Below are 27378 nucleotides of genomic sequence, written 5' to 3' on the forward strand. Positions count from 1 at the left end.
GAGCTGTAGGTGTTCCAGTCTTATCGCCTGGCCCAGTCGGGGCACGAAGTGGGGCACAAGACCTGGATAGATCCTGGCTTAAATCAACAGTCAAAAGTGGTATCCCCACCTGCAATTTGAGGTAGATGCATAGGTAGATGCAGCCACATTGCTAAGTAATCAAGGTTTGGCGTGCACTTGCAGCAGAATAAGGTAGCAGAATTCTGGAGGGGCAAGGGGGATTGTACCACCTCAGACAGTAGGTAGAAGGATGGCATTTTTGTTTGCTCTTCCATGTACCAAATTTCCTGCAAGTAAAACAACAGCAACAACAACAACTAGCTCATCAGGGAGAAAGGTCTCGGCCCCACCCTCTGCTGTGCCACTTTCCTGACTGCAGAGTGTTCGGGTTTGGGATTATTTTTTATACATATTGAAAAATATGGTTCTCCCACCTGCCGTATGAAATGATACAGCTCACTCTACCACCTCAGGATGTTTCCAGCTCATTGCCACATCATTCTGCTCTACATGTACAGCAAGCCCAAGTTATGAGAAATCAAGTGATAGAATTGCATGTGGGAATGTTACCCACCCTTTGATGTTTCCGATTCTGTAGCTAATGAGATAACTGGAATCCAACAGTTGGGGAAATACAGACTGGTCGACCCACTTTTTTTTCTATCTGAGAGGCATTCTCAGTATAGCATGGCGAAAAGGAACGCTGTAGCTCAGCGGAAAAGCATCTGCTTTGCACTCAGAACTTCCCTAGGTTCAATCTCTGGCATCTCTCCAGGTAGGACTGGGAATTATCCCCCTGCCTGAAACTCTGGAGAGCTGCTGCTGGTCAGTGTAGACAGTACTGAACTAGATGGACCAGCAGCCTTACTGTGTATAAGAGGCTATTTGTTTCCTTCAGAGCTGTGCACACAGATACATCTTTCCTCCTTCAGATAATGATTCATGGAACCAGCATGGGAGAAAAGTATGTGTGGGTTGAACACTCATAAAAAGTACTATTGGCCTGGAAACTGTACTGTATTTAGAGATTTACAGTATTTCCAGAATTAAACACACACACACACACACACACACACACTGATAACCCCAAAGCTCACAACTGTCACTGGGGCCTCAGTATGGTATAGGCTCATTGAAGACAGTGACAATATTGATCCTGCCAAAAGAGCCAATCCTGGCTTATGTTGCTACAGAAATTGCCTGAGATTCAGCCAATGAGTTCAGGATAGGGGGTCAATATACCTTTTTTTTTTTTTTTACAGTCCTCCGTTTGAAGGGCTGACAGAATAAAGTCCCCAACTTGGTAGCCTTCAGATATTTTGGACTACAGGGATGGTCCATGGTCAAGAGTGATGGGAGTTGCAGTCATGCAACATCTGAAGGGCACCAGGTTGGAGAAAGACAGTCCTCTGTTTGGCCGAGTCCTCTACATGAAGTGCTGTCTGATTTTAAAGAATCATAAGAAGGGAAAGTTGGGGGTGTGGGAGGCTTGAGGTGGCCTCTCAGCAGTTTAAGCCCCTGGACACCAGAAAAGCATCTCACCTGGTCACAATCTTCCCCACATGGTGAGGTGTATTTTATTTCTATTTAGATTACACCAGCTGTGTCTAATTTTGCACCCCTACAGATGAATTAACATATGCAAATATTAGGCAGATTTGCATCCTCTCTTTTTTTAGTGATGAATAAGTGGCTCCCCTAGTCCAGGAAGTGGGTGCTAAAGAAAAAACAACAACACCAACCTCAACTCCGCTCTATCCGTGGGATGGGTGCAACACAATTTGCCACCCACACAACTTCCTGCCCCTTTGATGAAAATGTCACTGAGGTGAGTGCACACGGAGCTCAGGTAACCTCAAAAACCAGTGATGAGGTAAGCTCTGCTCCCTGGGAGGAATCCCAGCAGGTGGGGGCTGGCTTGGGCCATTTTTGCACAGCTTGGAGACTACTGTATTGTAAGTTGATCACCCCACCCCGCCTCTGCCCTGTATGCAAGCAGGCTAATGGGAACTGAATGAAAGACCACCCAGACTCCAAAACAAAAGATGCACAATTGTGTCTTAGGATGGTATCTACTCTGAACTGTATGCATTCCATCATCTCCCAGGTCCAACAAGTGGGGTGAAAGATGTGCTTATCAAAATCTGTACATTCTCATGTCCTTATCTTTGTGAAGAAGCCAATCTACTCTGAGTATCATTCCTGCAGTTCTTGATAGATTAGCCCTTCAGGATATCATGCTTGCTCTTCATATGTAAGTTAAGGCGTCTGTCATTTGCAGCTGAGTTAACATGCCGCCGTGAGATGTAGTGTGTCTGGTTAATAAGTTGGATCTGCCCAGCACCTGACACTCAGCTGGTACTGAATTAGTAGTAGAAATGGCCTTATGAGCCAGCCACACAGAAACACACCACAGATAGAAAAGGGCTTAGCCTACCCTTTCGTATTCTTACCTGGCTCTGCAGTTGGGCTTCCTTCAGTGCTGTTTCCAATGGCAGGAGACCCGGTTGGCTTTGCCTGGACTGAAACAGAAACGGGCAAGATTTGGAAGTGAATAATCACAGGTGTCTGATTCCAAGACTCCAGCACAAAAAGCACACATCATCCGGGGCGGGGGGGGGGAGCCATGGAGCAATGCCCTAGGTGATCGGAAGTGCCTCTGCTGAATATAATTAAGTGCTAGTTAGAATTGGTATGATTGTTAAATACTTCTTGAGAGATCAAACTGTGCAGCTGGAATATTTTTGGAGGCTCTTTTCTAGCTGGAGAGCTAGCTTTAGGGATGGACAAAGGCAAGCTATCCATTTCAATGTCACTCAATTCCTCATTTTTTTCAAATCTTAAGTTCAGTTCACAAACACTTCCACATCAGTATGTGAATTATCCCCCCACCCCCTCCAGGCCTCATGAAAATTTGTCAGCACTTTTGTGTTCATTTCACCTGATATAGACACTTCTGTGTGTAATTTTGCCTAATATAAATGTTGTTGCATGCACTTACCCCCTAATATAATGCATTTTTGTATATTATTTTCACTGATATATGCATTTCGCCTTATACAGGCATTTTTGTACACCTTTTTCGGTTGAAGAACCACATTGCAAATTTTGAGAAGTGTGAATTTCAAAGGCTGGCTGTGTTTCAGTTTGAACCAACTTTCTGCCCTATTTCTATTCCCCCCAATTGATACTGATTAAATGTACAGTAGTTGTAAAAATGACCTTATGAAACAGCCCTGGGGAAACTACCAAAGATATAAAAGGGTTTAGCTGTTCAGTACGTAATACAGTGGTACCTCGGTTTACAAACTTAATCTGTTCTGGAAGTCCGTTCTGAAACTGAAACCGTTCTTAAACCGAGACACGCTTTCCCTAATGAGGCCTCCTGCCGCCAGTGCCCTTCCACCGTTCGGATTCCGTTCTTAGTCTGAGGTAAAGTTCGCAAACCGGGACACTACTTCCGGTTTTGTGAAGTTCGTAAACCGAATCGTTCGTAAACAGGACTGTTCTTAAACCGAGGTAGGCCTACCACGGTATCTCTTTCTATAAATATCAAAAGTTCAGTACATAAACTGTTGGTTCCAAAAATCAATCTTAAAAGTAGAGATTGCAGCAGGAGGGGTACGTATATTATTAACACAGAGTTGAAATACAGTCTCAGTGGAATCTAATTTTTGATATATTTTTCTTTTCATTTTTTCTGGAAATTTAGTTTTTTAAGTACGTTAATTGATTATATTTGCATTAATAAACAAAGTTTCCCATTTAAATGAAACTGCATTATAAATGCAAACCTTTTCTTCACTATTCAAATCCTTGATATTTATTCCGGCGGATTTGAAGCCAGCATCCTGTTATTTTATTTTGTCTGTTGCTGAAAATCAGAAAATATTTTGTAAAACAATATTTACAGTTTACACCAGCCCTGAATTACATGAAACGTGAAATAACAACATTAAGCAAATCGGCATTGCGAAACTCAAGCACAAACAGCATATCACCGGTGAAATTATCAGATCTGTATCAAATGCAGCTTTCAGAGCCAGTCTTCAATTTCATGCACCACCACCACAAAATTGAGTCTCACAATTTGGGGAATATTTAAAATGTTATAGAACATCTATTAATATTTACAACTCAGTTATCGAAGATGCCTTTTTCTTTTGTGACATTTCGGCCATTGCCAATGAGAATGCCACAAAAATGGCGCCACATCTGTTTAAACCTCTGATTTGATGAATGATTTCTATATTCTTCACGAAATGTAGATGGATGGTATCATAAGCTGCTTCTCAACAGGCAATTCTCAACACTATGCATTCATTGCTCTTTGTCTACATGCAAAATTGCAGCAGTGTCTCCACACTTGCATAAGTTTTGTGTTTTGTGTTTTGTGCGTGTTGAACTTCACGCAATGTCCTTCCACATGTTTGCAAGGTTCCTTCCCACAATTGCTGAGGAAACAAGGACTGATCATAAAAAGATTACTATGTTGTCTGGACACCCTGTAAAAACTGTGAATTAATGACTCATGACAATTCCAAAACAAATACCTTGTCTCGAAGCAACTATAGTCAGCTTTTTGTTGTCCAAGCAGATGCCCTTGGAATGCAGGGTGAGATTTATTGGCTGGCTGTGTGTATGTGTATGTGTGTGTGTGTGTGTGTGTGTGTGTGTGCGTGTGCACACACACACACACACACACACAAACGTATATGTATGCTCAGCTGAATTGTACCCTTTTATTCCCCAGCCACAGGACTATGTCACATCCACTAATGTGGATGGAACATTAGGTGATGTTCACATGCAAAACTGTGACACTCCTAGCAGATAGGCAAGTCCGTTGCATTTCTGTACAGAGCTTACAATGGAAGAGTAATGAATGAATAGTATTAGGAACTGTCCATCTGGAAGGAACCTACATCGTGCGGACCACCCCACCACTGCTGTAAAAAATGAGTGAACAAGGTATAGCAAATCCACAATGAACACCTCATCTGGAAGCTGTAATAGACAGCATTGCTTTTCTGTATAAACCAGTGACAAGGGTGATTTGGGGATTGGGTTATGTATTAAGCTAGGATAAGTCAGGAGTTTAACACTCCTGTTTTCAAGACGTTCTGGGGCAAATGCCCTTCTCCTGCCAGTCAAAGTGCAGAGAACCCAAAAGGTGCAGCAGATCGATGAGAATTGGCTTGTTTTCTTTGGTGTTTGGGTCCACCAGAATTAGAATGGCTAAGTTGTGCCCAAGGGAGGAGCAAACAGAAGTCGGGGTGTGACAATATAGACTACCCACCCAAACAGCATCATATACCTGGCAAACCAACCACTCCCAAAATGTACAAATCAGCTCTAATACACAAGCAGTACCTGCAGATATATAACAGGTAATTTTTTACTTATCAGGTTTTGTGCAGGGAGGCGAAATCCAGATCATTTTTTTAATTAAAAAAAGTTTGGCTATCACTTTGATAATGACATTGTATGGATGTTGAAAAAAACTTGTGGGCACGAGTACCACCAATTTAGCAATAAACTCCCATCTGAAAAATCCCAGTTATCAAATACAAACCCACAAATGAAACTGCAAGGAGAAATGCAAGCTAAACAAGAAGATTTTCCCTGCGTAGATGTCTTTTACTTTAAACTTTTACTAATGAAGCATGCTAGGAGCCAGCCATAGACCAAATCTCAAAATGACAGGTCATTTGATTCTAAGCTTATGGCAAGTTTTACCCCCTATTTGTATGAATAACAAATCCAACTATTCAGGTGCCACCACTCCTGCATAGTAATCAAATCACTCTAGGTCACAATGGGAATTAATTTTCTATGTGGTTAACTGTTGAACTCATAGCCCCACCCCACCCATGACCTGAAGAGTATTTAAAATGACTGACATGAACTGAATGACATTTTTATGGAATATTAATATATGTATGGATCAGCTGATGGTGGGTTTTGCTTCACTGCTGCATAGACAGAATAAGAAATAAGAACAACACCTTTTCAGAACACAAGTCAGTTTTATGAATTTATAATGTACCATAACCTGTTTGAATCAGTAGCTCCTGTTGCAAACAATGAGCTCAATCCACCAACCACTGCTACTGATTACACAGAAGATCTTTGTGTGAATCATCCCACACGTCTTTCTGTCCATGCAAACTCCACTAAGATGAACTGAAACTGTACAGTAGCAATGCCAATCACCTAGATTCAAGGAGGCCAATCCACGTAATGAAATATGTTCCTACACACAAGTATCAACTCCATCCTGGTGGACAAAAATACCACTGTAGGAAGGACCTGCATCCTGCATCCCATATCCGTATCCGAGACTGCAGGACAAGTGCTTCTGTTCCATATGCATCGTAAGCACTTTCGGCTCAAACGTTTCTGATCACATAAGGACCACTGATGTGACTGCAACTTGAATGGTCTCTCCACATGCTGCTCTAGTAGTGTCTGGGCAGTTCATCACTGATGCCATGCTATGCCCAACAGGAAGCCATCAGAGGCACAAGTTGCAAGAAGGCAATGTCTATTTAAAATTGCAGGGGGCTTCGATGACCAAGATTTGCTTCTGAGTAGGGAGATGGGCAAATATGTCAATTTCAGTTTCTCACTTTTCCAGTCTTAAGCTCACTTCCCCACATTTCTACAGGAGTTTATGTTTTTTGTTTAAAAAGTCTTCATGAAAATCCATCAGCATTTGAGTATAGTTTATTGTGAAATGCGACCTCGACTGTCTTTTCTGACATGCTGTTATTATTAGTACATGAAATCTGGGATACAGCTCACAGAATTGTAACCTTGGAAAGCATCCCAAAGATCATCTTCTTGCAAAGATCATCTGGCCCCTACAATTCAGGAATATGCAGCTGTCCCATACGGGGATTGAACTTGCAACCTTGGCATTATCAGCACCATGCCCTAACCGATGGAGCTGGGTAGAGCAATATTTTTATACAACGCTTTCTGGGGTAGAAAATGAGGTGCCAATACCCAAATATTCATTGTGCCATGGATGCCGGAACAAAATAGCTGTCATGGCCAGTAAAAAAGGAGATGGTGATACTCCACACTGCCATGGAAATCCCTGTTTTTAAATATATCTGCTGTAAGAAGCAGTGAATTGGACTTGTTTTTCTTGTGATGTTGATTCTTTTCCTTGTTTCTTTATTATTTTTTCAGTGATGTTTTTCTAGAGAAAGAGGTGCCGGAACTCACCATGAACGCCTCCCCTGTTTTCTTAGAATGGCAATGGTGCCCACCTGAGGGGTGCCATGACTGAGTTCTGACAAGTTCTGGCTGAGAAAAAGCCCTGATTTTTTTTCACTGCAAAATAAAATCCTATAATATATATATATATATATTTTAATGATAGAAAGTCAGATACAAAGTCAATGGAGAAATAAAGCTCACCCTACTGTTTGTTCTGACTCTCTGCTCAGTAGGTGTATTAGCAGTGAATGTTGGTTTCCTGGGAGATCACTTAATTGGGCATGTTCAGTATCAATAATGTTTTACAAAATCATCATTAAAAATGCGTCAAAAATGCACAAATGATGAAAAGATCAGTGGGACTGATCTGCTGCAAACATATACCACTGAAGAGATGCTGTACCCCTTTTGTCACATCACCAACTATCGCTATTCCCCTGTCAATTGATTCAAAGCAAGTAGATTGGATAATTGAGCTTCAGGTGATGAGAGATGTGCTGTATATGCACCTTTGCTAGATATGTGCTGTCAAACACCGAAGGAAACAACAGGATAGGAAGGAAGGAAACCTTTTATTATTCTCTCCTTATTTTACTTCTTCTTTTAAAAATAATAATAATAATCCCGCTCTTCTAAAATGATTCGTAGCAGCTTGCAACTAACTCATTACAAACAAGGAAACAATCAAAATCACACAACAAAACCAAAACTGCACATCTGCAGAAACAGAAAGATGCAAATCAGTACGCTGTAATCAAAGCAGCAAAAAACACAAGAAAGCAGGAACAAATCGGTAAGTGTACACACCATACAGCTAAAGCACATTGCTACATTGTACCACTCACAGTGCAACAATTCCCAGCACCCTTATCAAATTATAGTTCCCAGGGCTCTTCGGAGGAGGTTACGTGCTTTAAATGTTTGGTGTGTACGGAGGCAAAGGCAGGGTTCACTGACCACAAAACCTCCTTCAAGCACTATGTTTTAACTTGGAGTCTAAAGACTTTCTTGCCTGGCCAGGTAGTGTCATAGGGAGGGAGTGTCATAAGGCTGGCACCACAACTCAAAAGTCCCTGCTCCTAGTGGAGACCCACTGAACTTGATGGGAGCATATGGTGCGGCAATTCAGATGTTGAACCAATTGCACAAATGTGTTACTCTCTAATTTATGTAGTAAGGAAACATTAATGAAATGTAGCACACAAACAAAATGCAATCCGCGGAATTAATGAAAAATTGTCAGCTTTGTGCAAATGTTGTATGATCATTGTATTAACGATCAGCTCCCAGTTGAATTCACGTACTGTTTGTAGGCTTTCCAGAGGCATTTGGATAGCCTTATTGAAAACAGGTGAAATTTACTAATCCAACAAGTCTCTTATGCAGTTTTGGTCCCAGATTATTATAGACCAAGCTCTCAGTGAAATACTGACTCAAAAATACTTTCAGAATTAACTTGGTATCTCTTGACTGATCACTTCCTTGCACCACTGTGGGGGTAATGGTTTGAATGTCTGCCTAGGAGACTGGGGTTCAAATTCCCACTCAGCCGTGGAGTTTGCTGGGTGGCTTTGAGCCTGTCACTATCTCTCAACCTTCCCACCACAGGGCTGTTGTGAGGACAAAATGAGGAGAGGGAGAGCCATGTATGCCCCCTTGAGCTCCTTGCAGCAAAGGTGCAATGGAAATGCAACAAGTAAATAAATAATATCAATGTGGACCAGAACGGTTTTCTGGGGGAGGAAAGGGGAGGGATTTCCTTCTGACAACAAATTTTTGGAGGGGGCAACCTGCGGCCTTCAGGATTTTCCCACTTCCATTTCTTGTGCTAGAATCATAGAGTTGGAAGGGACCATGAGGGTCATCTAGCCCAACATGGGGCTCAAACTCATGACCCTGAGATTAAGAGTCTCTTGCTCTACCGACTGAGCTATCCCAGGTTATTGCTGGGCACCTATTCCCATTTACCAATAACTTCTGGAGAGCACCACACTGACAACGTGGACAGCAGCAGCAGAATTAAATATTGGCACAAAATCAACTATAGTTAAAAAGATCAACCTCGATTTTATTTGAGATGCATATAAAGCATTTGAATAGATTATAACACGGTAATTCTGTCCATTTTTTTCTGGACATTGAGTCTTAATGTTTGTGTCTAATGTGGCTTTCTCTTAAGCAAGTGTGCTTAGGATTGCAGCCTAAAGCTTGGCAACTCCGGAAAAAAGAAACGTCCTTTGGGGGTGGCAGACCCAGGACGGGGAAGATTTCTATATCTAACTTTCGAGGTGAGAGCTCGGGAGTGTTGGTGAAAAAATTAATACGTCTACAAACAAAAGAAGAATGGTATTTTGAACCGGAGAAGCTGGAAGAAGAAGAAGTGCGTACCCTGAAGCTCTATGCAAGGATTGCTATGGATTTTGTCTGGATCTGTGGATTTATAAGGAAAGAGGACATTTCGAGGAGCGGCTCCGGAACAAGACGGGAAAAAATGGACAGAAGGGGGATAGGGTGAATTGTATTAAGGGCAAAGCAAAAATGGTTTATTATGGTACTCTGAAGCCGGTGTGTTAAGACTTTAAGCTTTTGAACTAGAATAGGGATATTTGGATTTCTTTTATTAGCAGCAGTTTAAGGGAAGAAGATGTTTGTTAGGATCTGGTTAAGAATAATATGTTAAGGTATAGAATTTTGTGATGAATTAAAGTGAAGTTACAATATGATTTGATTTTAGCTAAGTTAAGAACTAGAATAAATATTGTAATTTAGAAAATAAGATTTTTAAGAAGAATGTTTAGTGTTAAATCTCTTTAAAAAAAACGTGTTTAAGTTTTATTTTTAGAACAAGAAGTTATCAAAGTAATATTTGGAATTGGAACCGAAGGAGAATAGGCAGGGGAAGTCAAAATCAAGATTCGACCAAGAACTTTTTTTTTCCAGAAGAATTATTGATATGTTTGTATTTGTTTATTTTTAGTTGGGATGGGTAAGTGTTGGGTTAATGTTGGTGATGGTGTTGGATTGTTTGTCTGTTATGGAAAATTAATAAATTCTTATTAAAAAAAAAAAAAAGGATTGCAGCCTAAAGTATATTATCTGGTGTGTAGCCCAATCCTGTAAATTCTTACTGAGAACCTTCTCTCCCACTTTTTCCAAAGTATGTTCACATTCCAGTTGCCGGGGTTCAGCGGCCAGCACCTCGCATGCGTTTCCGCACGGGCGCCGGCCAAGCCTGCGAACGGAGCGGCCGATAATTCTGGAGCATAAACTCGCACCGTGCCGCTGTCCGCCAGGCTAAATCTGAAGGTGCGTGAGTGGTTCGGATGAAAATGCCTCGTGAAAGTATCTACAAACACTTGCGACCTCCTGAGTTACTCTAAAGTTACATACCCAAGCATAAAGACTAAAGTTACGACCAAGCATAAAGGCTAAATAGACCCCCAAAAAGTTTAAATTAAAATGAAATAAAGACAGACAACGTTACTTCTTTGAATGGCTTTGGCTGACCCGCATAGGCTTTTACACTTCCCTATACCTATCACTATTCTAAGCTTTTCCTAAGCTAACAGACCCTGCACCGCCAAATCTTCCGCAATGCTAAGGCTAACTAAATCTGTACTGCCAAATCTTCCGCGATCTAAGCCTATGCTAAAACTAAAGCTATCTAAACCTTTACCGCCAAATCTTCCGCAAGCTAAGACCTAACTACCTCCTGCACGCGCTTCCAACCCATCCAACCCATCCAACCCGCTCCCCAAAAACCCCACTAACTAAGCGACTAATAAATCCTGACTATTCCCGCCCAAGACGGGGAGCCGCAGCCTTTTATTGACAACCAAGTGCAACGTCATGATCAATATATTTACCAATAGGAACGCTGTTGCTGCCCCCCAAAAAGGCGGGAAGCAGAATAAATGATCATTGACAAATTCAAACCTCTGGAACTACAATTTTAGGCGGAGGGATCTCAGTGGCAAGATGCCTACTGAGCTTTACTTTTGCTTTCGCTGTTGCATGGAAGGATACATAAAATAGTGCATCAACAACATTAACTTAAACAAATACCGTATTTTTTGCTCCATAAGACGCACTTTTTTCCTCCTAAAAAGTAAGTAAAAAGACCTGTGCGTCTTATGGAGCGAATGGTGGTCCCTGGAGCTAAATTGCCCAGGAGCCAAAAGCAGATTGTGCTTTTTATTTTACAAAGAGAAAAGGGAGTGTTGAAAGGATCCAGCTCAGCAGCTGATCAGAAAGAGATCGGGAGAGAGATAAGAGTCCTGGCTCCCTTTCAGCCACGCCCTCCTTTGTTGAATGTGCTGCAGAGGGAGGTTGTTTGTTTCCCCAGGACATGTGACTGGCTGATTAGATTATCTGTCTGGAAACAGTAGAAATGGCTCCTTTTCCTTAAGATTTTTCAGAAATGTGAGTTAAACCCCATAAAAATGGGGCTTTTCCTCTTTGCTTTTCCCCCTTTGCAAAAGGAGCTTTGCTTTTCCCCCTTTGCAAAAAAAAGCTGCAAAACCTTTTGCTGATCCTCAAAAAAACAAAAACAAAAAAACAGGGCTTTTCCCTTTGCAAAAAAGCTGCAAAGCCTTTAGCTGATCCTTTAAAAAGGCCTTTTGCCTTTGCATAAACAGCTGCAAAACTTTCAGCTGATCCTCAAAAAAGCCAGGGCTTTTCCCTTTGCAAAAAAGCTGCAAAACTTTTAGCTGATCCTCAAAAAAACAAACAAACAGGGCTTTTAGAGGAGGAAAACCAGAAAAATGTTTTTTCCCTGGGTTTCCTCCTCTAAAAATGAGGTGCGCCCTATGGTCCAGTGCGTCCTACGGAGCGAAAAATACGGTAATCGCGGGTTCAAAGGAACCCACGAAGTGTATTCCCACATAAGACTGCCGCTTTACAAATAGAGCAGATAGTGTTCTGCATTACAGAGGACAACAATCTATTTCAAGGTAACCACTGTTTAAAGGGCTGTCAAGTCCAAGCCTGTTTTAATGATAATTAGTCATAAGAAAGGAGAGTGGGGGGGGGGATGGGGGACTTGCTCATCTCCAGTCAGCACCTGGGCAACAGACCGAGCAGGCACTCACAGGTCACTTGAACATAGCCTTCCCCACTATGGTGAGATGTATTGTCCTTCTATTTAAATTACTATAATACTTTCGAAATTTGCATTGATGCACATAAATTAGCATAGGCAAATTCTACACACATCTATGCCCTCTTACTTGGCAATGCATGTGCTTATTCGATTTGCAATTTTCACTGATGCTCACTGAGCTAGAATTATTCAAATTGTTTTCGGTGACAAAGCAGTAAGCAAAATGGCCGAGGATGTTCCATTAACCTTCATGCTCCCATTAAAGTCAATGTCTATCACAATTAGACAGGACCAGGGGATATAATAAAATGTAATCTCTTTATACACTGATAATGCGGCTATTCCATCTCTGATCCAGTTGTATCTCTTCACAAAACCCTACAGATTATCCCTAGTTACAGCCTTCATCACCCAGGGCATAAAATCAATGAGCAGAAATAGAGATTATTGGGCATTAAATATATCTGCTCGCCATACATATCCATGTAAGCAAAACTGCAATTTTTATTCATTCCTTGGAAATTTATTCTCATAAAATACTTAGGACTAAAAATATATGGAGACTTGTCAGTGAACGATATGAGCTGAGTAAATAAAACAATAAAAAGCTCACAAACAAAAAGAAAGACCACAGGTGGTTAGGAAGGATCACTGTAATTAAAATAAATGTTGCCTCAAAATTAAGTTCTCAATGAATACTATACCAATATTTTTCTGATAGAGAATTTTGGAATTATTTGTCTAAAATAATTTATACTGGTGGGGGAGAAAAATCTCAGTAAAGGAAAGAAAATGATATAATATTTGTGTGTGTGTGTGTGTGTGTGTGTGTGTAATATATATTTGTGTGTGTAATTACAACTCTGATTATTTTCATTAATATATTTTCAAAATGAGAGCAGAAGACTGGACAGCTATTCCATTGCAAGCTCCATCACGAATGCTGAATAAGAACAGATTAGCCTCCATTACAGATAAACCAATTCTTTGGCTAGCAGTGTGAACTCAAGACAAACAGAATCGTTTTAAGATCCATAATCCCTTCATTTGCATCCATGCTTTATAGTACAAACTTTAAATGGCATGAATAGTAAAAGAATGGAATGTTACTGGGAGCATCCAAGCCTTTTTCCAGTGTAATCCAATACATTTCTGCTCAGAAGTAAGAACCCACTGATTTCAATGGACCATACTCCCGGGTAAGCGTGAAGAGGATTGCCGCCTTAAATTCATGATTTCCCTTCCTCTGCTTCTAATTATGTTTTATAACAAAAACTCTAACCAATGAATCAAGGCCCTCCCCTCTTCCATTTTTCCTACCACAACACTTTTTGCATGAAATAGATAAAGGAAAAGCTTTATTTGGAGTTGGAGGTTGCAAGGGAAATCTACTCTTATCGTTATAATAGTCAATTCGTTTTATGTTTGTTCCAGTTTGAAAGACATAATCTTTCAAGCTTTCATATATAGGAACAACTAGCTTCTGAAATCTTGGGTGCCATTCAACTCTCCAGATAGTGATCCAAAAATCAGAACAATATTTGGATGCACAACCTAGCCCCCTCATGGGTAGTTAAGAACAAACTAGATGTAATCCCACTGTGTGTGTGTGACTGAGGATGCAATGCTGGGGTGTGTGGTTAAACACTATCCATGGCATTTTCCTGATTTAATCCCCCCTCCCACCCACATTGACTATTAACTGCAGGGGGGAAATATAAGTACCTGTAGTCTAAGAGCAGCTATGTGTGTGGTTTAGATCAGGAAAATATCCCTGGCGGGGCATTTAAGGTAGCTAAATAACTAACTAACTAACTAAATCAGGAGATCGGACATGGATTTAATCTGTTTTGTCCCTCAGAATCTTCAAAATTGGCACATTTGGTCAGACATCATAATGGACAGCAAAGAATTAGCTACTTCCAGGTGAGATGAGCCGAGCTTCCTGGTAAGCTACCTTCTATTGTGTGGGCTAGGTAGTCCCTCCCCTTACCTGGCCGATCCCCTGGCAACGCCTCCCCCAGGCGGGATTGGGCGCTTAGCTGGGGTAGGCGGAGACCCCAGGTATCCCTCCTGGGGGAAGGCACAGCCAGTCCGAACTACCAGGTGTCGCCTAGGAGCTCAAGGGGCTGCGCGCGACCACGCAAACGTCGCCCCCCATTTGATGTGGGGAGCGATCATTTCATTTTTGTAATAATTATCTAGGACAGCATAATAATGTGGTTACTCTTTCTCAATGAAATATCAGCATCCATTAACTGAATAGTTTAAATAATACATACATTGATTTTAAAAATGAATTGAATTAAATAAAAGATAACCATTGCTCAAGAAAAAAGTCCTAGCAAATGGAGAAAGTGCTTCAAGAAACCATGAAGACACAAGATCAACCCCAGTGGGTCAGACACTGGACTAGGGGTCAGCAAACTTTTTCGGCAGGGGGCCGATCCACTGTCCCTCAGACCTTGTTGGGGGCCGGACTATATTTTTTGGGGGGGAATGAACGAATTCCTATGCCCCACAAATAACCCAGAGATGCATTTTAAATAAAAGCACACATTCTGTTCATGTAAAAACACGCTGATTCCCGGACCGTCCGCGGGCCAGATTTAGAAGGCGATTGGGCCGCATCCAGCCCCCGGGCTTTAGTTTGGGGACCCCTGCACTGGACCATCGAGTTTTAAAGATCCAATCTTCTACAATGTTTGGGCTTTTTGTTCTGGCCTGAGCAACAGCTGACACTGAAATGAAAAGACTTTCATCATCCTTGGTCACTTATCCACCTGTTTCTCTTCATATTAACCATCTATTTTAGTAATGGGTGTCATCTCAACTTCCTCTGCTGCAAAAATAATCTGCAGGCAGACAAGGCAGGGAGGAAGAAATAACACTTTCTGTTTTGGTGTGTCTTGCTCTTGAACATCCTAGGCCAGAATGGAGGCCTTTTTTTCTGTTTTCCGAAGAACCATCCTTGGGTGATACAGGAGCGGGATGCTGCTGGAGGGTAACAAAATGTTAAGATGGATCAAATCCCATCAGCAAAATATCAGCTTTTGGAGGGTGTTTCCCCTTTGGGGTTAATAGATTAGATCTCTAGCTGTTGTAAATAAAAAACAGTAGTCAGTTCTGAAACAGTCAAATCAAGGACAGTCAAGGAACCTTTGGTCTGATTAAGAATGATGACACTTGAAGCCTTCTCTCGTTGCCAAGATCAGTGGAAAGGTCAGACACCAAAGGTCTGATGGATCCAAAGTCTAAGGTCAGGAATCCAAACACTTGAAAAATGAGAGTTAACCATATTAAACTGAAGAAATCAAAGCACCTGGCAATAAAAACAGCCTCTGATATATTGTGACCATGCACATTGGCCGACAGACAACCTTCCAGGCAGCTGCTTCAGTTTCTCCAGCAGTGAGTAGGCTACTGCCTGCAATTGTTTGCACCAAAAGGAGGGCTTGGCTTCAGAAATCAGGTCACTGTGTCTGCCTGTCCGCTGCACACTTGGGTATTATTCTGTATAAGCCACTTAAGTCCAAGCAACCATCCCTGCTTTCCTACAGCCTAAGAGAACTCATTGTTACAACTGGGTTATTTTAGGCTAAACATTTTTGTCTCTCTCCCCACCCCCTCTCCTGGAAGGCTGTACCCTGGGGGCTTATGCCATTTTAGTCTCACTCTCTTTCATTCTAACCTGTCTCTCTGCTATAGCCTATCAGCTTTCTTTCCACATAAAGCAGCATCTTTTCAGAACAGGAAGTAAATGGCCTCGGCACAGTATGGATTCTCCCCAGCCCTGAAGCGCTTCGATGTTTATCATCATCTAGCATCACATGGTCTGAATTAATTACGCCAGTTCCCATTTCTGAAGATTTATCCCACTGAATAAAGCCAGACTGCTTCCACTATGATAGGAACATAATCGTGTTCTCTTAGGTTAAATCGTACCGATTTACCTGCCTCGTATTTTCAAAAGCGAAATCGCAACCACAAAGTAAGATCTGATCCCATATGGCCTTACACGCACAGAAGCTGCCAGGCACACCGCTCCTATCAAGATAAACTCACAGCGTTTGGAACCTATTACACCTCATCTGCAAATCCCTTTTCACTGATGTGCTACAGATCAGCCAGAGGGCAAGATTCCCTGGCACACCAGAAGGAGGGAAATACTATTATCTTGTTCCCCCTGACTGAAACTTGTTCCTAGTAACGGTTTACTGCCATCCCAAAAGCATTGGCTGCACGTCCTTAGAAAAGCCCAATTTCCATAATCTACCAAAGAATGAATCATGTGGCCAGAGGTCAGGCCCCTGGCTGATCTAAATTGGCAGAGCTTGACTGCTGCTTACTTAGCTGTACAAAAACAAACGGTAAATGCGAGACAGGAACCTTGAAACAAACAAAGCATCAAGGATGGCAATTGTTTGCCATTTCAAAATGCTCCAGATCTTTTTGAATCTCTCGGCTCCTGGACTACACAGGCAAGCAGGATAAAATGTACTACGCCAGGGGAAAGGATGCCTTTTTTCAGTTGCTCTGCCATGTAAAAAAAACTATTGAAAGTCGAAAAGAAACTAATCAGAAAGAATATTTCAAGCCTAGCCTCAGCCCTGCTTTGCTAGCTTTCTACTTGTGGTGAGTTTCTGGACATATTACATATCCTCCAACATTCACCAATGAAAATAGGGACGTTCTATTCTTCTATCATCATCATCATCAATCATAATAATAATGATAATCCCTTGTCCATCTGACTGGGTTGCCTCAGCCACTCTGGGCAGCTTCCAACATATATAAAAATTTAATAAAACATTAAACATTTTTTAAAACAACTTCCCTATACAGGGCTGCCTTCATATATCTTCTAAAGGTTGTATAATTACTTATCTCCTTGGCTCCATACCCTCCAACATTTCTCTGATGAGAATAGGGATGTCCTAAGGAAAAGCTTTGGCCACCTCATGAGAAGAGAAGACTCCCTGGAAAAGACCCTGATGTTGGGAAAGATGGAGGGCACAAGGAGAAGGGGACGACAGAGGATGAGATGGTTGGACAATGTTCTCGAAGCGACTGGCATGAGTTTGGCCGAACTGCGGGAGGCAGTGGAGGATAGGGGTGCCTGGCGTGCTCTGGTCCATGGGGTCACAAAGAGTCGGACACGACTGAACGACTGAACAACAACAAGGAAAAGCGGGACATTCCAGGATCATATCAGAAACCGGTACAGCTTCTGTAAATCCGGTACTGCCCCTGGAACATAGGGACACTTGGAGGGTCTGACATTAACATGTATGATTCTCCACTTGTAGTAGAGTATCCTATCCTGCCATCTCAGGGTCCTGCCACCTCATTTGGCTGTATCAGGGCTGGCCTTACCATTAAGCAAAGTGAAGAGACCACATCAGGCGACAGGTGCCAGAAGGCAGGGAGTATGTTTTGGAGGTGTGCCACATAGCACACCCCATAAGGAAGCCTACCACCTTCAAGTACAGTGGGGGGACATTGCCACATCACCGGTGTTGAAACTACTTTCAATGGCCTGTTCAGCTCACTTCTGTACATGGAATGTGGGAGGAGGGAGCTATCTTGTTGTTCGGCTCAGGCAGCAAAATGCATACATAAAGTCCCTACCTGCGTAAGCTTTCCAGAGGCACCAGGTACATTTACATGTACGTAGCATGAGCACTGACCTGTTCGTGTCTAATGTCATCACTCATCGATGGTGAGACCATAGGTAGAAAGCTGTGTGCAGTTCTGATCTTCGCCTCGCCTCAAAAATGATATTTTTAGAGACAGAAAGGGGTTTTTTTTAAGGGCAACCAGAATAATCAATGAGTTGCAGAAGCTTCCCTTTGGGGGGAGATTAAAACATTTGGAACTTTTTTAGTTTAGGACAAATGATAGAAGTCCGTAAGATTGGCTACGGAGGTGTTTTTCTCTCACCCTCTTAATACTAAAACCCAGTGATGCTGAATTTTGAAAGACTCAGGACAGAGAAAACAAAGTACTTTTTTCAAAGAGTGCACTCCAGCTACTGAATTCACTCTGACAAGATGTAGTGATGTCTATATCTTACCTCCACTGTCAGAGGCAGAATGCCTCTGAATATCAGCTGCTGGGAATCACAAGTGGAGAGTGTGCTGGTAAACTCAGATCTTGCTTGTGGGCTTCCCATAGGCATCTAGCTGGCTGTGTTGAGAACAGGATGGTGGACTGGATGGGCATTTGGCCTGATCCAGCAGAACTTTTCATATGGTCTTTCAGAGTACTCTAGTGGCACACTCACCTAGGCCACTGATCACTCTTAGATATAATTACTATGTGATGTTGCACATATATGGCAAGTGCATTTAAAAGTGACCAGGCCCATGTGGGAAGCTTATATAGGTAAGGGTTTCTCCTACGGCTTGCGTCAAGCCTCACCTAGCATAAACGGACAAAACGATAAATGATTTGATGGCCTTCATCGAAGAAGAAATGACTTACCTTCTTGCCAGGAATAACTGGACAAGAATTTTAACAGAGATAGTAGAAAGCAGGTATTCAGCTACTGGCATGGGACACCAGGGCCCAGCCCTACCACAAGGCAGAAAGAGATAGCTGCCTCAGATGGCAATTGTAGGGGGGGGCGTATGGCTCCAGCCCTCACCATTCCCCCAAGTCTTCTAACCTGCTACCTCTAGGTGCTGTGTAGAAAACACTGTACTATCACCAGTGCTGAAGTAAGATAAAACTGCCAGTCCAATTGGATTTTATATATGGGATGGGAGGGTGCCATCTTGTCCTTTGCCTCAGGCAGTAAAATATCTTGGGCAGGATCTGCTGTGCATTCTGCATATGCTGACCATCTTATTCAGGGCCAAACTAGTCAGTATGGGAAACGGATGAGCACATTCTCGCCTCTGTTTTTTTTTAAAACAAACAAACAAACAAACAGCGACCATAAAAAGTCAGGGAGCAGAATCAGACACAGGTAATAAAAATGTCGCCATGCATACAGCAGCTTTGGGTTAGCGATTTTCACCAGGACCATAGCATAAGATGAAGGTGTTACACCTTCTTCACCATGCTGAGAGGTCCCGATCCTGACGGCTGTCTCCCCCTGCAATTGCTGCTTATTTTTAAAACATGAAGTATATTTGCACATTTAACTCATTGTCTAGTTTGTGTGGGCATAAAGCAGGGGCATAGCAGAGTGAACTCAAAACACAAAAAGTAAATAAGCCTCAGCTAATTAGCCGGAGCTCCAAGAAACAAAAGGCAATGGTCAGATGATTGGCTTGGCGGGTGTTTAAACAAATTACAAGGAAGCTGGGATTATTTGCCCCTATTGCAGTTGAATCTTGCCCACCATTTCCCAAGGAACATATTTTAGAACAATTCAGGATTCATCACGGACCACCACCACCCCACGCTACACACAAGCCTGCAACCTGGTCAGTTAAGGATTTTATTATACTGTAGTGTTAATTTAAATGCTCATTTAAAAGGAGACAGAGATGGAGGCTCAAGCAAGGAATGTTGTCAAATAATAAAAATAAGCAAGTAAATTAAAACATGAGTTTTGTATTGGTAGAAATAATTGTATTTACAATCTTGGAGATTTAAAAACCCAATTACGTACTGGAAAATTGATCTACTTTCTTACTGCATTGATCAACATGCCCTTGTAGTTTACGTTGCGGGGGGGGGGGGGACTTTTCATTCCCTTCCCCCTTCTCTTATGTGGCTCCAGTCCAGACAAATATTCCCAAAGACTTGTGTTGCACTTACCATTTGAAAGATGGATCTAGTCTGGACTGCAGAAGTTTCTGTATGGGTCAAACTAGACAGGACACTAAATGGGTCTCTTGAAAATGCTTCACTTTTTGTAAACCGCTTTAAGGTATTTTTAAACAATCAAATGGTATATAAATTTTACAAGATAAATAAATAAAATTTATTTCAGAGTAGTTTAAAATTTGTAATAATAGACATGGGGGGGACCAAATTTCATCTGGATTGCAATGTACAGGGAGGAAAATTTAATCATCCCCTTCCCACTAGTATTCCTGATAAAACTGCCTTTCATGCTGCTACTTAGAAAACACACTTTAATTGGTGCCAATTAGATTTCTGTTGGGATCATGGCTGCGGTGGGAAGAGCTAAATCTCCCCTTCCTACACTCTAAGATTCCAATGAGAATCCACTCAGCCATTATTACAGTTTATAAATTCCTGGACCTGCTTCCAAGTTTGGCCATCAGCCTTAATCAGCTCTCAGGTGAGATAGGTATTAGGAGGAAGGTGTGCCTTGGACATGAAACAAGGTCAAATGCAGCCCTTCATTCATGTATGGAAGCCCACTAGGGACAGTATAGCCGTAAAGTGTCTGGCAGGACAAAATGCATGACTGTTGCACTGCGGTTGACTTGATGGGTCATAGGTTGTACAGGCCTGCATTTAAAAAAATCAGTCAAGACCAGAATTTCAGTCACTGTAAAATGGGAGACCTGCATTAGTTGGTGGCTGGGGAGCACTTAAAAAAAAATAAAAAGTCTTAATCATAAGCACAATGAATAGAATTCCAACTAAATCTCCATAATTTGGGGTGCTCCCAGACTGCTGTTACCGGCATTTTCAGGTGGAATTCACTCACATACCAACAACTTCAGGTTGTGCAATCAAAGCTGATTTGGTACTTTTGCTCAACAAACTCGCTTTGCCCCCCAAAACTGGATTTTTCTCCAATGGGGAAAGTGGTGGGGAAATGCCACAGAGGGTGGAGGATAACAATTGCTTGAGGCAATGTTGTATAAGCTCCCCACAAATAAACCAGAATGAATGCTTCATAAACAGCCAACATGGTTTAACTTCTGCACAAGCTTTGTGCAAACAAATCAAGATGTATGCTCAATAAACAGGTTGTCTAATGACCTATATAAGGACATCCATACAGGCATAATATAAAGTAGTAATGTACATACTGAACGAGACAGAAACGGTGTTGGTCCCTTTCTTGAAAAAGAGCTTTAAAAGCCAAGCAAAGGTGTGATCAAATTTTTCCTTCTATTCTGGATTAATGAATCTGTAATAATGACTACACCCTGGTTGGGTGTTCACAATGGCTAGTGCTGTTTCGAATCATTACTGTCTCCCCCCCTGCCCCCCATACAAGCATCCATCAATAGAGTCTAAGGAGGCCAACAGTAAGCTAAAAACAAACAATCGATACCAAAAATCCAATAAAACAGTTAAAAGAACAGTGCTAGCAATAATTACACAACAGTCCAGCAACAGTCCAAGACATTTTGCTCCCTGAGGCAGAATAACTAATGGCGCAATATCGCTCTCCCCATTTTTAAGATTCAGAGTGCCCAAAATTGGCTGAGTAATTTGGGCACTTTATTTCAAACAGCGCAGGCAGAAAATCTCACAGGTTTTTCCTTTGACGGTCAAAAAGTAACAATAATAACCTTTTCATGACATTCAAAATCAGCTGCCTGAGACAACTACTTCACCCTACCTAATGTTAGGGATGGTTCTGCATCAGCCACCAAAGGCTTGGGAGAATAAGAACTAAAGGACTACAAGATTGGCTTGCATGAGTGTCACTGAGGAATTTATTCTATAAACAGGGTACAATCAAAGAGAAGGCCCTGTCCACTGTTGCCTCCTGTGTTATGTATATAAATGGTATTAAAGTGATGCAGTACTTAATTCTGTTAATATGATGGTCTAAGCCAGGAGTGGGGATGGTGTGGCCTTCCAGATGTTACTGGACTACTACAACACCTCTAACCATTGGCCATGTTGGCTGCAGCTCATGGGAGTTGAAGTCCAAGAATGTCTGGAGGACCGCAGCTTCGTCATATCTGGTTTAACCAGGCTAGTAATATGCATATATGATTTATTTATTTTCTTTTTGAATAGCACAATGTTCTCCTGGGACTACTTTTATGTCCATTCCTGCCCCCATTTTTCCTTTTAATCTTCTTCTTGGGTTCGCTTTACATGCAAAGCTGGATAGTATTTATTAAACAACGTAGACTAGGAAATTCAGCAATTATGGGGCAAGAATTTAGATCCCCTTAAATATTGGTAACAGGCTGGAAAAAGGCAGCAAAGAGTAGGACCGAAATAACAGGCCTTACAATGGAGGGAAGTAAACAGTGGTGTTCCTCAAGGGTCTGCATTGGCTTGAGAATCCACAACTACTTGTTTATACATGATATAATGTTTGGGGTGAGAAGAGAAGCGGCCAAGTTGTGGGCAGCCCCCCTTGGTACAAGGTGCTAGACTAGGTGGATGCTTTACCCAGAAGAGCTCTTATACTTGTAAGAAATCTCTAGTCAATTCCCTCATTCGTGATTCAGGCAGTGATAATTAGAGACATGAAGCCCTCTTCGTTAGCTAAATTTCCAAAAAAAAGGCAAGCAGCTCCTATGCTAAGAGAAGGAGGAATTCAAGACAGATTCTTGTGTCCATCTGTTTCTACTGAGCTGAAAGTTGGCTTCTGAGTTCAGATGCACATCTTGGGAATAAATGGAATGGTGTCACCTTTTCAAATTACAGCAGGCATAACCCCCCCCCCCATGTTTCCCCATATTTGGAAAAATAGTGAGAACAAGTGGGCATAAAATGCCAGATTTGTTTCTGAATAATGAGGACACTGTTGGTCCAGGACCAGGACAGGAGACCTGTCATCTGTAGGCCACTTGGTCTGATATGTCAACTTCACATCTCAAAGAGGCTGACATTCATTGTCATTTGATGTCCGTTTTAGAGATGTGAGTAATGAGGGTGAAAATTAGTTTCTTTTCCCATCCTTTTGGGTATGGGTATTAAACCCCCCCCCCCACTGTTTTTCTCCAGCAGGAAGTGGGATCACAAATGAATGGTCTCTTCTTGACTTGAGAGCAGAACAAGGAAAAGAGAAAAATGGGCACCTGAAAGCCTCAGGTGCTGCAAACTGGTATTGGCCTCAAAGAAGGTAGCACCAGATCTACCGCAGAAAGCTGGGCCAAATGAAAGGACCGTTGTGGATGGCAGAGGGAGAGATGCACTGAGATGTCATCACATCTAAAGGACTTTCAGAGAAAGCTGAACAGAGCCAGAGAGAGCCAGCATGGACAGAAATGAAAATACAGAACCAAGCGAGAAATCGAGAGAAGTACCTTTTCTGATCGCCATTAAGGAAAGGGTCATTAGCAGCACTTCCATCAGGTCCATCGTGCATGAGGGTGCACTGAACAGCAATGATCTTCAGAGCTGGGGAGAGGAAAAGGCCCAGCATGCTCTTCATTTCATTCTCCTCCTGACGTCGTGATTAGTTTCCATACAGTAGTTTATTTCGTTTGCTTGTGGTTTCAATCGTCAGGAAACTGTCGGTACACTCTTAGTCCTGGTGGCAACTCAAGCAGACTGAAAAGTGCAGCAATGTGAGAAAATGGAATTGGGGTTGGGGAGGGGGCAGGAAAGCAAAATGAAACCCGTGTGAAATAATACTGGAGTGGAAGATATCACAGGCCACCAGCATTAGGATGTCCATTATCATGGCCAGAGGACACACACAAAGAACCGAGGTCCTGGTAGTTATACACATCATTCTTTGTCTCAGAAATAGGTGCTTCTGGAGTTGTCTTGTTATTTTGCCTCCAGGACCTTCATGTTCCTCCTTCATCTAGAGGCCTGACATGTAAAAGAATAGTGTTTTGTTTTGTTTTTCCTTTCAAAATTAAGATATATTTTTTTAATACAGAGCAAGAAACAAATCCCTAATCACCACCTTCCTGGTCCCTGGTCAAACCAGCTAGCGATATACAAATCATCCCAAAGTGCTTTCCCACATCTGTCCCTGTGTGCCAGGCAGGCAGAAACCATGTTCTTTTGTTGTAGCATATATAATAAAACTGGACCAAATGATATAGAATTTGTCAGGTGTATGTCAGATTTATCTGCATACGCAGCTTGTGGGTCAACTTTTCCATTAATGCCAAGATCCAAGTTTGGATAGTCCAATCCCAAAACAAGTCTCCATCCAGGTTTCTCCGGTACTTGGCAATCGTCAGTTTAGCTGCTATGATAGGATATATAACTAAGTCTTTAAGAAGCAATGTTTTAACATCGGGATCAAAAACAGAAAGGAGAGCAAGCCTGGTGTCAGGTGAAAGTTTTTGTTTAGCTATATGTTCAATTTCCTGAAACACTTCACCCAAATAAAGCAAGCTTGGATCAAGACCACTGGATGTGATTTTAAAAAGCTGGTGGACCTACATTCTCTCCAGCAGCTGTTATATCCGCTACTCGATATTCTGCTAAGCCACTGTGGAGAGAAGTGCCAAGGATGGGTAGGTTTAATAGTGCTTTCCTTGACCCTAGCTGAATCTGACCAAAGAAGCAGAGCAACCCAGATTGCCTGCCATTCCTCATCAGATATAGGCATCCCTGTATCATCTTCCCAAAACTTTTTCAATCCATAATTAAAACCTGTAGGAGTCTGAGCAAGCATTTTGTAAAGCTTCTTTTGAATTCAAAAGATCTAGTAGCATGGCTTTTGATCTCAGGGTGAGATATTAAGTAGAAAGTATGATACATATGTATGAATATTGGTCACTGACCATAATGAAGAGATTGATTGATAGACTGATGGATATGTATCTGATGAAATGGAACATCTTTTAATTTGGTTTGAATCACATCACCCTTCAGAAGTGCTGGCCTCATTTAAATCATCACTTTCCCATTTCCTGAAAATACAGTAACGGGTCATGGAAGAGATGGAAGGTCCAAAAATCTAACCATGAGATCTGCAGATCTGCAGATCGCTCTGGATAATTAACAAAACATTTTTAAAATGAGATTCATTGTGCTATCACTGAAGGTTTGGTGAGGACAGATATTTTTGACTGGTTGGAGCAAACCAAACTGCCTTTTGAAGTCACAGCCGCTTTTTACCATTTATTGAGGGGATACTTGTGTATTCACAGGAGAATAGTTTAAAAAAGGAAAAGGAATTTTGGAAGCCGCATCATTTTTATGGCTGCTGTCCAACCCAGGGAAGACCAAGTGGCAATTTTTCAATTTTGTAATTGGAGTTTGAATTCTGAAATCACCCATTTGTAATTTAGGGTAAAGTGTCCACAAAAATGCATGTATTAGTGAAAATAACATTAAAATATATTATATTAGAGCAAATTACTTGCAAAAATGTGTATGTTAGGCAAAAACGGATACAAAAATATCTTTAATTAGGAGAAATTCACACTAAAATGCTGACAAATTTTCATGAGATTTTTTTTAAATCACAAATTATTGCGGAGATGTGGAGAAGTGATTTTTTAAGACTGGAAAAATGAGAAACTTGGGGGACTGAAAATGACAGATTCGTCTATCCCTAACCACAACCCTCTCTCATCAAATCAGTGATTTTTTTTCTGGGGGTACGCAGGGGTACAAATACCCCTAAACATTTTGTGAATCTTTGTAGTTTTGTCCATTTACTGTATTTATTTTTCACGATTTGAACTATAAAATGGTGATTTTCTTGAGTCAAAATGAGAATACCCCTAAACATGTTGGGTTTTTTTAAGCGCTGCATCAAACCATTTGTTACCTGTGGTAACATTTCCAATTGAATGGACAGCACACCCTGTGGCCTTTAATCTGGTGATCTTACCCAGATAAATTAGAAGGAACCACAGACAGCCAAAAGTATGTCACCTCACCCCACACTTTTAAAGTTCCTTCTGCCCTTAGCCCTCTGCCCAAAGAAAACAATCTCATGCAAGGTCCATGAAGTTTAATTGCTGCCCTCTAATGGAGAGCAGCCGGCACTACAGAAATGCATTGGTGCATGGGGCTGCAGGATTGACATGATATCGAAGACATATCGACCCACAGCAAATTATTATCTTGACCTTACTTTGGACATGATCTAGGAGGCTGCCTGTTACGGAAATTATGGGGGGGGGGGGTCACCCAAGCAAAGTCTCCTCCCGAGCAAACTCATTGGGGTATGGAGTGATGCCCTTAAGGGAACCCATCTTTCTGCCATGATCCAGTAGGCGAGAGACCACGTGCACAGGGAAATGCTTCAGCAGGTAATCTCTGGGTGCTTCAGGAAGCCACCGGGCTAATATCCCTCAGCTGGAATCCCATTGTTCTCTCCCAGATAAGTGCTCAAGGTATCCTTGCCAATACTTAACACCAATTCACATTGACTCAGGGCTATCTCCCTGATATTGCTCTGTTTCCCCCATATGTTAATCTTGTTTTTCCTACATGTTAATCATGTATAACCCTTCCCTTTCGTGATGTAGTGATGATGTTTTAGTGATGTAGTAATGATGTTTCCAAACTGTATTCTGGGATATGATAGGAGTTTTTAAAAGTTCTTGTAACCCTGCTCTGGGTGTGCAGTTTTACTGTAACCTATTGCGCAATAAACCCTGTCTTGTCCTTGCTCCAGTGGCTGGACTTCTTTTATTTAACTCCGCAGAAACCAGTGGGCTTATCCCCAAGGGCCAGGTGCCTGGGCAGTTCCACACCTGGGATTTTCCGTTACACTGCCACACTGTCGTTTATTGTGAACTTGGTGCTGCTCCTGCATGCAAGTTCTGTGCAGTGTCCACACAACCTTGTACTCATCAGAATGCTCTTTTTTCCTTTTTGTTCCTTATTGATTTTCTGCAGATATGGTAGACTTCTCGCATTTTGATGAGGATGTTGTGTGGACACTGTGCAAAACATGCATGCATTAGCAGTGCCAAGTCCACTGCTGTGAGGAAGTCCCCCAAAGTCAAAATAAAGTAATGGCAGTTTCCCTTAACCAACGGAACTTAATTTGAGAAGACCATCTGAGAATCACTTGTCACTGTAAGGAAGCAGACAGTGGGGCTTCCAAATCTTGTGAGAAGTGCTGGCAAGTGAATGTGCTTCTGCTCCTTGCAATTCCATTGTACTATCCAAAGGGAAATATATTGGGGGGGGGATGTGCAATCCATATGCCTGAGCCAGTGCAAGAGAGTGGATTTTTTGCCAGGACACACATGGCCCCAGTCATATAC

The 27378-nt window shown here is 41.8% G+C and overlaps 1 protein-coding gene across 1 annotated transcript in view; it reads right to left on the reverse strand.

The window, feature by feature from the left end:
- The window catches only part of CD6 (CD6 molecule), a 38004-nt gene extending 14270 nt beyond the window's left edge, over nucleotides 1–23734 (reverse strand). The window contains exons 1-2 of the mRNA XM_033140510.1: nucleotides 23488–23734; nucleotides 2454–2522 (exon numbers count right to left, since the gene is read on the reverse strand). Of these exons, the coding sequence (XP_032996401.1) occupies nucleotides 2454–2522; nucleotides 23488–23542 (124 nt within the window). The 5' untranslated portion in view covers nucleotides 23543–23734. The remainder of the gene's footprint in view (nucleotides 1–2453; nucleotides 2523–23487) is intronic.
- Nucleotides 23735–27378: the final 3644 nt, after the last annotated feature.

The sequence above is a fragment of the Lacerta agilis genome, chromosome 1 (assembly GCF_009819535.1).
Source record: "Lacerta agilis isolate rLacAgi1 chromosome 1, rLacAgi1.pri, whole genome shotgun sequence".
Lineage (NCBI taxonomy): Eukaryota > Metazoa > Chordata > Lepidosauria > Squamata > Lacertidae > Lacerta > Lacerta agilis.